A 12,934-nucleotide genomic window follows, 5' to 3' on the forward strand; every position below is an offset into this window, starting at 1 on the left:
ATCTATACAAACTACATTTTCAAGAAGTGAAAGAAGATGCTAAACAGAAACTCTCTGGAAGACCAGGGATCAATCAATTATTTGCAAGTGAAAGAACCTTCATAAAAGGCTCGCCAGAACTGGATCTCCTCTTTCATCCTGGTAATTTGGCACTAGGGTGAGAAATCACTGACATTTTCCTAAATCAGACCATAAATATTGGGGCATTAACAAGCAGGGACACTGACTGTGCAAATTCTAACAATGAATCAATAATCTAAATGATTTTCCCCTCCTTTACCGAGTGCCAAAGGCATAAAAAACCTTGGAAAGCTTCAGGACTATTTTCTTAGGGGTGATGTGAGGTTATCAGGAGTAGGTAGCATGTGGTTTTCCAGGGAAAACTGCAGTACTTGGAAGAGACACGAGGTAGCAGCACATACTTTGACAGATTCCCTGTCTCTGAAAGGCTTACGCTGAGTGCAGTAGAGCCCCGTCCAACCATGGGTGCATCTACATTCTCCATCGTAGGGGCTGCACAGTGCTCCGTTGTGGCAGTTGCATGAATGAAAGCAATCAGGGCCCCAAAACCCAGTGGGACAAGCTATGAAAATAAAAAACATTTGTCAGCTGACAAAACAGAAAGCAATGATATTGTGTTAGTGCTGTGGAGGAGCAACAATAAAGGGAGAACCCGTGAGACATCAGCAAAGGCAGAACCTCGCACTGCTGAGCTTGGCAGTGACTCCTGGACAGTGACCAGTCCTTCCTGGGCAGTGATCAGTCCTTCCTGGACAGTGACCAGTCCTTCCTGGGCAGTGACCAGTCCTTCCTGGGCAGTGACTAGTCCTTCCTGGACAGTGACCAGTCCTTCCTGGACAGTGGCTGGTCTTTCCAAGCCACCAATTGCTCTCCAAAGCCTGGTGCCACCCTATAACCTCTCCCTGGTGCAGGGATTTCTCACAGTAGGTTGATGGAGAGGATTTTGCCCCTCTGCCCTGTTCAGAGGCTGCAGAGCTGCCTTCAGCCCTGGGGAACAACAGCAGAAGGATTTGGAGCTGCTGGAGCAAGTCCAGAGGAGACCATAGAGATGCTGCAAAAGCTGGAGCCCCTCTGCTCTGGAGCCAGGCTGGTAGAAATGGGAATGTTCAGTTTGGAGAAGAGAAGGCTCCAGGGAGAGCTCAGAGCCCCTTCCAGGACCTAAAGGGGGTCCAGGAAAGCTGGAGAGGACCTGGGACAAGGGATGGAGGGACAGGACACAGGGAATGGCTTCCCACTGCCAGAGGACAGGGATGGATGGGATATTGGAAAGAAATTCCTTCCTGTGAGGGTGGTGAGGCCCTGACTCAGGTTGCTCAAAGAAGCTGGGGCTGCCCCATGCCTGGAAGTGTCCAAAGCCAGGTTGGACACTGGGGCTTGGAGCAGCCTGGGATAGGGGAAGGTGTCCCTGCCTGTGGCAGGGGTGGAATGGGAAACCATCCCAGGATTCTGTGATTCTGTGATCCTCTGTGTAGGGCAGGAGGCAGGATCAGGTCTGTGCTGCAGTGACCCAGCGACCCTCAGCATGACCCTGCTCTGTCCTGTGCCCACTCTCCATGCCTCACTCGCATAATCTGTGAGGACAATTTAGGCAGGGTTGCAAGATATGGAGGTAATTTAATTTTCTTTTTGACATGCTGGAATTCTTGCATAATAAAGCCCAGCTATTCAGGTTTACCCTGCTATGCAATCAACCACTAAAATTACCACATTCATTTGAAGCACAGAGTGCTACTCCAATCATGAAAAAATGTAAAGAAAACTTCTTCCAGTATGAATTCCCATCCACAAATTCAGATTGCTATTGTTGTTGGGGGGCTAATATTAAATTAAAAACTCAGGGTCTATTTTATATTTCAACAAGTACAATATTAATACATTAAAAAAAGTTATTGTAAGCCTCCCTCCAGAAATGAATGCAGTAAGTTACAGTTATTAGTGCCAGACTAAAAGATCCGAAATTATGATAGGCCTTCAATATAACAACTATATTTTTGCTTTAAAAAGCACTTTCCATTGCTTCCTGCTAAAGACATGAATTAATAAGGCACAGTTCCCAGGAAACCTGAAAGTACAGACACCAGGCCTATTTCCATGGATGACAGTGGTTCCATGGATGAGAAATGCAAGTTTCTGGCATTTGACAGACACCTCTAAAGCCAGAATGAATGGCCAAAAAAACCCTGCCATGACGTAAATCAAGCAAAGGTCACTGGACTCACACAATGTAAAGCTGAGCAGGATTTGGCCTGAAGTGTTTGTGCTACAAGCAACCAGAAATACTTTTCCAATGCTGTTCTAAGGCAGAGCTGCAGGGGCTGTTAGTGAATCCAGAACTGGCTCTGGAGTTGGAGCTAAAATTATCTCCTGAGCAGCTCCAAGTCCAGGTCATTCCAGGTTAACGGGAGGGGAGGCCAGGTGCCCATGGGAGCCTGGAGTGGGACAGGGTCACCTTGGGAGAGGCTCCCTTTGTGTGCAAAGAGCCACGTCCCCCCATGCTCATCCAGACACAGAGCACCCACAGCCAGGGGCTGCCTGCTGAACGGGTCCTGCTGACCTGGCCTGCCTCGCTCTGTGAGGAAAACCATCTTTTTGCAAGGTTAACAGACACTAACAGACATTTCCCAAACAGATGGCTAAATATAATGAGGAATATGTGCAGCTTTCTGTCTTTTCCCCCTTTTTTTCCTGCTGTTTTTGAGTGACAGCAATATTCTGCTTGTGGAAGACACACAATAAAAGCAAAATTACAGCCGTCTGTTTTTATCCGATTCCTGCTTTATCACTTGGAGTTTAATATATTTTACTCTGGAATGCTGTCTAATATGCTAGTTGTATCCTGAATATGAAGTAACATTTCTGAATGATCGGATATTGCCTCCCTCTGCGATCTAGCTTCAATTAAGGGATGCTCTCAGGAAATGACACTTTGGGATCAGCAAATGCCAATCTTCTACCTGGGCAATTTTCAGAAAGAAATCCTTCATCCCTACAAGGCCATATTGACTTTTACAATTAAATTACATTTAATAGAAATATTTCAGCTACCTAATTTCTCAATTCTAGGGATTTGGTACATGAAAACATTTACTGGTTAATAATGTCTAAATGCAATAGCTGAAAGAAAATGATTTCAGAAAAATAAATAAAAAGGAATCCAACTAGAAATTAAAAGGGAACATAGAGCTTTCTTTTCTGATAAGAGCTTATGACCTCCCTTTCCTGGAATAAAAGCCAGTCAGGGCTTCTGCAAACTCCAAATGCAGAAACGAATTCAATCCAAAGCTAACTTAGATTAATTAAAAGAAATCCGCTTTAAAGGGAGTAAGGCACTGGCTGTAATACAACAGGGATTTCCCCAGAATCTGTCTTTAGCTTTGAGAAAGCACTAAACAAACACATAAATAGGATATGTGAAGGCAGAGATGGAAAATGACCCTTGGCTTACTCTGGGAGCAGTCCATGCCTATCCAGCCTGGGAAGCACTGGCACGAGCCGTCGATGGGGTTGCAGGTCCCGTTCTCGGTGCACTGACACACCTCAGCACAGTCCTTCCCGAACTTCCCACTGGGACACACTGAAAACACAAGGCAGGCTCTTCAAAAGGAATGTGAGGAAATCACAGGACTCAATATTTAGCAATTAGAGATAAAATTAATTACAACGGTTTTTCTTTGATGAAGCAAAATTCCTCTGGAAAGAAGGAAAAGTATTCGAGCCCATTTTGTTTGCATCCCAGGAGTGAAAACAATAGGAAAGAGTCATATCAAAATCCATTTTTCTGCTGGAAAATGAAGCTAATATAGTCATAAGATAACAATTATTGAAGGGCAGTATGGAAGGATTAAGAGAAGAGACAAAACAGAGAAGAGGGGTCATTAGGAAAAGAAGAGAACAAGAAAAACTTAGGAGAATTCACTGAATAGCAGCCATAAGTGAGTGGCTGGACTGATCTAATTTCCAAGGATTTATATTTTATATTTATATTTATGTGTGCTATATATCTGTTTGACTGAGAGCTATTTAACAAATGTGCTACATCCCAACAAAATCAGCACCTCTCCCTGTGTGCCCACCTAAGTGAAGTTGGAAGAAAAGAAACTCTCAATTTTTTTCCAGAGTCATCCTAAGCACAGTGACAGGAAACTAATAGACATGTAGATCTTCAACCTCCCACCAAATTATTGGAAATCTTTAACGTTAGAGTTGATGGAAAGCTCTGCTCAGTAATGAATGAAATGTTTCATTTCTGGGCTCTTATTGGCTGTGTTCCCTGACAAAAACTGATGCATTTTCAAAACAAGATAAAACATACAGTCCATCTTTGCAAAGAGTGTAACAAATGGAACTGGACTTGTATCCTGGTAAATAATAGCAATGTCAAAAAAGTGATTAAGGTGCTTCCCTGAATTATGCAGCTTTTTTACCACTTCAGCCTCTCTCACTTTCTCAAAAGTAGTCTCTGCAGGTGACCTCACTCTATCCTGACTGTGAATCAGCCACAGATTGAAATCCTGAGCTGTGATTCATTGGCTTTTATATAATATACCATCCTCTGCTCTTACAACAGCAGAGTATTGTTTTCTGCTTGTGTTTCTATAGACTATGGACTTATCTGTAGGAGTGGATAAAGCTGGGTTTGGCTTTCACACCGTGTGCTAAACAGAACTGTTCCTTAGTGAAAAGAGATAAAACTAAGCACAACACTCAGCCAGGATGGAAAGAATACACAAAGAAAGAAGGAAAGCAGAACCCTCCTATCACAGACAGCAAAAACTGAACTCATCTGTCAGCCCAGGCTCCTGGACAGGCCACACCAATATTCCCTTCCAGTGCTCTCCATGAAGCAGCTCCAGGCACTCTTTTATGCCATCTTTGAGATGGAGATAGGCAACACCACCTCAATGAAGGCTGGGGTTTGTATGTACAAAAATGGAATTCTCAAAGGACTTCCTTAGAAGAGGAGCTGATTTGTTCTGCACCATGGAATATTGATGGATCAGGGCAAGCTCTGATCCAAACAGAGCTGCTGGCAAAGGGACCAGGTCACTCTTTGGTGCTTTGGTGCACACAGGCAGAGGGGTTCCCTCCACAGGAGCTCCCCTTGTCTCTGGGAAATGGGATGATGCCCTCTGGAATGTCAGCACAGAGGGATGACAAAATGGTTTTTCTCTCTAATTTAAACACCTGGCTGTGGACTGACAGAGAGACTCTTGTGAAGATGTAAGATCCAAATCCAAGCCCTTTTTAAATGTCTCAATCATTTTTAGAGAGCTGTAAAACAAGGCCTAATGCTGCTTTCTTCAGCAGCAGTCTGACTGTACAACACAGATTGGGATGTTAATTAGCTCAGAAAGCTCTGAAGTGGGACTCCCAAAGTCCCTGTGGGATGTCAGGTGTGCTCTAGCAGTGATAACAAGTTATTATCAACCCATCTCGCTCTGGGATTGTGAAAGATATTAATAAAGCAGCTGTTTAGTTGTTTTCAGCTCCGAATCCTTGGTACAACTGAGTCAACCTGTGCAGTTTTGGGGTTTACACAGCTCCTCACATACACATACTGCTGGTGGAAAAATGTTCCTGCTGCCAATGGCACAAGGAAATGAAAATTCAGAAGTGAAATCTAAATTTCACGTTTTTCTAATGGAAAATTAATTAGCATTTTTCTTTCTACAAAATAAAGTTACATGTTAACTCATTATGACAAACTGCAACACAAATTGATTTTAATTAGGACATGAATATTTTAAGATTAATTTGCTAGATAGATCAACATTTCAAAGTAAAACCAGAAGTGCTGAACATCTGAGCAAAAATAAAATAGTTTTCTTAAGAGGATAATTAGACCTGCTTATGCTTTGAAATCTAGCTAACGTTTTACATAAAATGGACAAATTCACTGAAATACGTTCATTTTAATAAATTAATTGGTGTAATGTTTAGTTGACTACACAGCACAGGAAAAAAAAAAACAACTCCATGGTTATATTTAATCTATGTTTAATGATTTTGGGTAACTGCTGCCTGCAATCCCAACTTACTGAAAACCAGGTCATTGAAAGTGTCATTCAATTTTGGGAGGGATGGAGACTTCACAGGGGCAGTGGCCACTACAAATCACTTCTTTTAAATATCTGTGTAGAAAATACCCACTGCAGTATGCAGCAACTGAGAGTGCAGAAGGCTGAGGGATTTTGTGTGTATTTTTAGGATGAAAATGACACCTGGAGTTAAATGTGGAACTTTGAAAGGTACAGAAAGGTGATGGGTGTCTGGGGAGCGGAAGCTCCTCTTCACCTGTGAAAATGAACTCACATCCCTGCCTCACTGCAAACTTTCCTGTCTCCTCCACTTGTGTCCATGGTTTTAGCTATTCCCAGCCAGGTTCTGCACAGTGCCAATGAGGTTTTGTGCACAAGTGGCTGTTTGGGATTGCTCACCTGAGCCAGCCTTTACCTTAACCAGTACCTCCCTGTCCTGCTGCAAAGTTCACATGAAGGTGCTCTCAACATTCAGGTGAGGACAGGCTGAGCAGCCAGAAAAACGAAGCCATTGGATGCTGATGTATTTACAGCAGGTGTCTCATTCCACAGTCATTTCAATCCAGTGTGGCAGAGCTGGTTTATTTATGAAACCAGGGTGACAGAGTACCTGTTTGCATTTTCCCTCTGAAGGAAAGATTTGCCTGGGATGTGAAAGAAGTGCAAAAGGCAGGGGTCTGGGCTGGAGCTGCTGCAGAGCCCCAGCCCCGGCAGGGAGGCGGTACCTTGGTTGCAGAGGGGGCCGGAGAAGCCCGGCAGGCAGTCGCAGTGCCCGGACACGTGGTGGCAGGGACCATTGCTGTGCACGCACTGGGGACACGGCTGGCTGCAGTGGTGGCCGTAAAAACCGGGGGGGCAAACTGCAAACAGAACAAAGCAAGCTGTCACAGGTTTTCCAACGTTTTCTCATCACTCAGAGCTCGAGAATTCTTTGTCTGTCTTAATCCCAAACCAATATTTCTTAATTTGTCAGCCGCAGTTTTGTGGACAGCTGAAAGGATGAAGGCTGTTGGATTGTTGCATGTTCAATGAAGTGCAGGCTCTGGTAAACTGCTCCTGTGTTCAAACATTCCCACCTTCCTTCCTCATGGAAGTCCTCGGCTATTTAATACCACAGCGGAGTTCTCAGCAGCCTCTCTCAGGACATTAATTTCAGTCTCTCTGACCTGGACACTTTGACAAAACAGGAGTTTAAGATGTTTGAACCTCACAGCAGATATGGTTAATAACACACATTCCAAAGATTTTAGGATAGACAGGAAAAGAAACAGTTGGCATACATGTACAGACAACAGAAACTCAGAAATGGAAATTGAGTCAAGAAGTCAGAGAAGGTGTATTAGGAAACAATATTTTATGTCAAAACTACTCTGCCAAAAGCTGATTTCCAAACCTATCTGGTGCAATGTCCGTGCTCAGCTGGGGCAGTTATTTTATACATTTCATGGGAGGAGCAACAGCCGTCAAGTGATGAACAGAACCCAATAATGGTAATCATGTAACACCATACAAAATCACCTGATTTGAATCAGTAATCACACCAGATAGCTGGGTAAACTTGTAATGAATTGTGTGCTTATTTTGCCTAAAACCTGGATTGAAATTATTACAGAATTTGTACATCAGGTACAGAATCAGGATTATGGCTCAGTATCTCTTCTAAAAGCAGATTTTTGCTTCTAAGAGCATGTAGAGTGAAAAAGCATCCACTGTTCAAACATTCACAGCAATAGATAACACAAAGAAATGTTAAATTGCAGTAAGTGACAGTAAAAATAACTTTATATGTTTTTATTTTTACTCCTGCGATTCTCTGTTCTATAGTTCTGGCTCAGTGGTTACTAAATCATGTCTGTTCTATTTTTCCAGCAAATGAGAATTTTCTCTTGGACTGTATGTTCTCAGAGGGTGTCAGGCTCTTACCCCACTGCACATTTCCAGCTGGAGCTTAGCTGACAGGTTGGTTGATGATGCAGTAGCTATAAAACAACCTGGGTCATTCCTGGAGACATTTCTGCAGGCTTAAGAGCACTAAACCATCCCAGTGTCTCATGTAATCCTGATTACATGGACAGGACAAGTTGGCTGAGTATCATCTTTAGTATCAGCCTCAGCTCTGCCTTGTAATAAAACAGCCTAAATCCTGTTTCTAAATTAATTTCTAAGAGAAAAATGTGGATGATTTTGAGAACAAGCTTAGCAAGGTCTCCTGTTCATGAGGTATTCTTGAGCTGAAATCTCAGAAAAGAGCTGGAAGCAAGCTGGATTCCCAGGCCAAATACCCACAGAGGCAATAGCAGAAGCATCCACAGGATCCCTCTGCTGTCACCTCACTGGGGAGGAAAATTTCTCTCCATTAGATCCTTAGCAAACACCCTCAGGGAGCAGCCTGATTGCTGGGCTTGCAAACTGGGCAAGGCTTGCTCTTGTAGCCTGCATGCCAACAGCTGATAGAACCAAGCTGGGTTTTTCATCTCAGAAAGGTCAGAAACTATTAACTTCTGGAAGTTTTGCACTCTTAAGGTTTCAAATTTGTAAAACATTTTCTTCTTCATCTCCCTAAAGCTGTGAGCTCCACATTTTAGCCTTGGAGAGAGGTTTTACAGCTACACAGATATGCTGAAGCACCTGGAAATTGGGGTTTATAATGGAAATGCTTATAGGCCATTAATGACAGCAGTACTCAAGGTCATTGTTATAATGGCTTTAAATAAAAACTGTCAGCTACAAATTATTTTTAGAGATGAGTGTGTTCTAGTGTCAAGTGCAACTGGTGAAATCAAAGGGATGTATGAACTGGGCATGCAGAATGTCTTACAGCAAGAAGAAATGCTGAGCAGAATAGAAAGACAAATCCACTTCTCGTTTACATGGGAAGATGGTTGGTGTAGTTTGGATCAGTGAATTAGGGTCCCTATGGGGCAAATGCAGCTTCCCAGATAAAGCAAATGAGAAGATTTTTATCTGCTTGGTACATTTTAATATGTAGCAGCAGAGCATCAAACAGGAGCTATTTTGGGCTGCTGTGTTTCTTTTTCTGGCATTTAAGAAAACAGTGCCTTGTTATTTTGATGCCAACACTCATCCACTTGTCATGATATGATGGGTGGTGGCTGACTGTTTAACAGGTCTGCCTTCACTGCAAATCTGTGTCCTGCCAGCTTAGGTTTGTAAAGGTGCTGCTCCTCCTTCCAGGTCACCTGTGACCTCCAGGTGTGATTAGAAGATGAAACACAAGGCACAGCTCAGTGCAGGAGAGTTCTTGATGAAGGAGCATTTCCCAGGCTCTTTTGCCCTCAGGAAGTCATGAGCTAAAGCAGCTCAGAAACCGTGGATTTGTCTGTCTGGTGTTATAAAGGAGCATTTCTGCCTCGCTTCTGCCAGCTATGGGAAATCTTACTTCTCTGGCACAAGGGCCCTCTGTATCCCGGTGCACAGTCACAGGTTCCATCCTCAGGGGAGCAGGATCCCCCGTTCTCACAGCTGCAGGAGATGGAGCAGTTGGGTCCCCAGCGGCCCTGGCTGCAGATGTTGTCACAGTGGATGCCTAAGGACACAAAGCCACACGTTAGTCTTCCCACAATTCTTACTCTGCTCATTGATCAAAGAAATGCTTGGCTGGACTGATGCCTCACAGTCCCTCAGAGCCAGCGAGGGAGTCTGAGAAGGAAACAGCTCCTCTTTGATCTGCTTAATAAAGTGAAAATTAAGAAAATGCCAGAGAGGTGAATTCTGTAGGTGTTAGTGGGCACCTGTTCAGTCCTCAGCACCATTAAAGAAACTCTGCATGTCATCCAAGAGATGAAGGTCAGGAATTGTTTTAAAGTCACAAAATAGCTCAAATAACTGGTTTGGAAATAGGCAGTTGATTGAAGCCTGATTACTTACCTGTTGTGAATTGGACGACCATAAAAAGAAAAATCAGGATTTTGCAAAACCATGTTCAGTATTTGGATTCTTGAACACAAAATTAAGCTCTATTTTGTGTTCTGTTCCCTTCCTGGCTTAAAACCCCGTGCTCTGGTGTTTTGTGCACATACCCCACATCCACCCAGAACTCCCCAGTTCTGTTTGAATGAACTGAGTTCTGATCCAGCAAGTGGCCGTGTGTGAGCACAGGCTGAGCATTTGCATGTTAAACGGAGACTGAGACCTGCCAATCCAGCTCCCAGTACTTCCCAGGGTGCTGGTTTGTTATTTGTTATTATGAAGAGCAAAGCTTGGAAACACTGAAAGGAGCACACAGCCAGGAAACTTAACACGAGGCTTCTGGCATGGTTTCAACTGGCTTTGTTTAAACTGGTGATTTTTAAAAACAACCTTGTGCCATGGCTTGTCACATATAAATGTGATTGAAGGAGCTGATCCTGCACACTGTGTCTGAGAAGCTCTCACTCCACTGGAATAAGGCAGTACCAATGCCTGCAATTAGCAGAGCTAGTTGCATGATCAAGGGCTCCTTGGATGGGTTTGCAGGAGCATGAACACTGAGCAGTGCCAGCTGCAGGGAGTGGCACTGGCAGGAGCACCTAAAACAGCAGAAATGGATCAGAGACTGGCTTGGAAATTTTTCTTAGAACATGACCCCAGGGGGAACCTGGCTCTGAGATCGAGGGGTACCCAAACCAGCTGGGCTTTCAACCCTGACCTGAGATGTTCTTTATTACCCTTGACCTGAGATGTTCTTCACCATCCCCAGCCTGAGATGTTCTTCACCATCTCTGACCTGAGATGTTCTTCACCATCCCTGACCTGAGATGTTCTTTATCACCCATGCACATGTCCCACCGTGGGATCAAAGCAGCCCAGGGGTTGGGTTAGTGCAGCTCTCTGCAGAAACACAATCCAAATCATTTCCTGCACCTCTGATAACTTCATCTGGATGCTGGAGGTAATGCACTGCATTTGGGGAGCTGTGATCTGTACAGTCACCAAACCCTGAGCATTATTAAATCAGCTGAAAGTCATTATAAATACACTTACAGTGCAGTTTCAAGTTGGTTTTATAAATCTCTGAAGTTAACACAGTAAGAAATACTGCAGAGCCAAAATTTCCCTTTTCTGAAGATTAATCATACAATTATAATGTCCCTTCCTAGAAAATCTTAACCAAGTCTGGCAAAAGAACAGTTTGAAATGTGATTTCTAGTAATACATGATCTTAGCTTTATTTATAAAGAAACATGGACCATTCTGTACAGCTTAATAAAAAACACATTAAAATACAGTAAAAACTTTATACAAGCTCAATTCTTTCATATCCAAGTAAATAAATCTGAAAAAAGGGACCATGAAAAGAGACAAGGAACATTTGTATTAGTAAAACCAAGAAAAACAATTATTTTAAAGTCTTCCTTGATCCCTTTGTAATCAAATATATCCTTGGATTACTTAAAGAAGTGTTTTGTGTGTGCATTTATATCTTTTATCCACAGTACTCTGTAATTAAAAAGTCAGATGATAAATTTTAAATAAATAAATGTGATTGTATTTATAAATATATATAGATAATCACTTATAGCCTTGAGTCTCAGTATGAGCTCCCTGAACTGAAATTCAGACACAAACAGAAAAATGTGCATTCTTCCTCCCGACTGCAGCATTAAAATTACGATTTTTTTCATTGTATAATGTCTACTTATAAATGGGGACAATTAAACAGCATTATTTCTTGTCTCTTTTGACAAAGTTTGGGGAAGAATGACTCTTTTCTTGTGGAAGGCACCTGAATTTGAATGCCAGGGCTATTCTTGCAGCAGCAAAGCCCTTCCTTTGGTAATGGGTAATGAGGGATGTCTTCCCTCTCCTAAGGAAGGCAATGAGTCATTGTGGAGCTGATTGTTGTAGCAAAATGGAAAGGGGGAAAAGGAAACTTTCCAGAAGCCACTGGCACCCATTACAACCCTTATTTATTTGTACACTTCCAGAAGACAACTGATGTGGTGCCGCAATAGGGTTTTATGACTTTTTATTACTTCAAGTTAATTCTCATGGAAGACTTCATTTTTGAAGGCTCCTACATGCATTGAATTGCAAATGTAAATGAGAAGTTAAAATTGCATCTGGACATGCAAGTCTTATGGAATTGTGCTGGAAAAAGCACCTTAATGTTACAATTCCCTAACCTGACAGCATGTGAAGGGGGAGTCCATCCCTCCCAGCTACTTTACAATCAGAGTCAGTGAAGCAGCAAGATTCTGTAATGTAAAACTTTAATATTTATTTAGGAACTTGCTGATGAACATTTCTGATAAGCAATTAGTTTTCAATTTCCAGAACTACAAAACCTGCTGAAGTTGACACACCTCTGTATAACCTCATGTTACAACCACAGATTCCTAATTTATGAACAAAGTCCTGGTTTCTCATGCATGGTGTAGAAATTAGAAAGACAACTATCAGAAGTCCTTGAAGCTGCAGGAAGCAGCTCTATACATAAACTCTATTGCCTGGGTACCTGGGAATTATCTGCCAGCCCGAGGCTGTGGTTCACAATTGCAGACACTGGTATAAAATTACACTTCCAAGACATTTTTAAACAATGTTCTGGGGCTGAATTGTAGATGAAATTCACATAACTTATAAAATTGTAGTTATCCACTGGACATGGGCAAAAGATCTGCACTTTTGCAGTAAGACAGAACCCAGGTAAGAGCAGAGCCCACTGTGGCTTTAGTTCGGTCTGTGAAACAGCAGCCACAAAGTCTCCATGGCCCAGCAGGGATCTGGGATATTGGATTTCTGCAAGCACTGGCTGCTTTCCAGTGGGATTCCCTTTGGGCTGCTCTGTACATGGCATTTAGCTGACAATCCCAGGAGTGGCTTCACTCCCTTTTCCCCACACCAACCTCCTTTGCACACTTGGTGGGGAGGAA

General features: G+C 42.8%; 1 protein-coding gene across 12 annotated transcripts in view; it reads right to left on the minus strand.

The window, feature by feature from the left end:
- Nucleotides 1–12,934, minus strand: part of MEGF11 (multiple EGF like domains 11) — a 255,172-nt gene that overhangs the window by 29,319 nt on the left and 212,919 nt on the right. For all 12 annotated transcript variants that reach the window (XR_014957713.1, XR_014957712.1, XM_021552638.3 and 9 more), the window contains 4 exons: nucleotides 9,460–9,606; nucleotides 6,785–6,919; nucleotides 3,467–3,595; nucleotides 455–583 (listed from right to left, as the gene is read on the minus strand). Coding sequence is in view for 10 of the 12 variants with exons in the window: in XM_021552638.3 (XP_021408313.1) it covers nucleotides 455–583; nucleotides 3,467–3,595; nucleotides 6,785–6,919; nucleotides 9,460–9,606 (540 nt within the window). In the remaining 2 variants the exon portion in view is untranslated. The remainder of the gene's footprint in view (nucleotides 1–454; nucleotides 584–3,466; nucleotides 3,596–6,784; nucleotides 6,920–9,459; nucleotides 9,607–12,934) is intronic.

Source organism: Lonchura striata, chromosome 10 (genome assembly GCF_050655825.1).
Source record: "Lonchura striata isolate lonStrDom1 chromosome 10, ASM5065582v1, whole genome shotgun sequence".
In the NCBI taxonomy this organism is placed as follows: domain Eukaryota; kingdom Metazoa; phylum Chordata; class Aves; order Passeriformes; family Estrildidae; genus Lonchura; species Lonchura striata.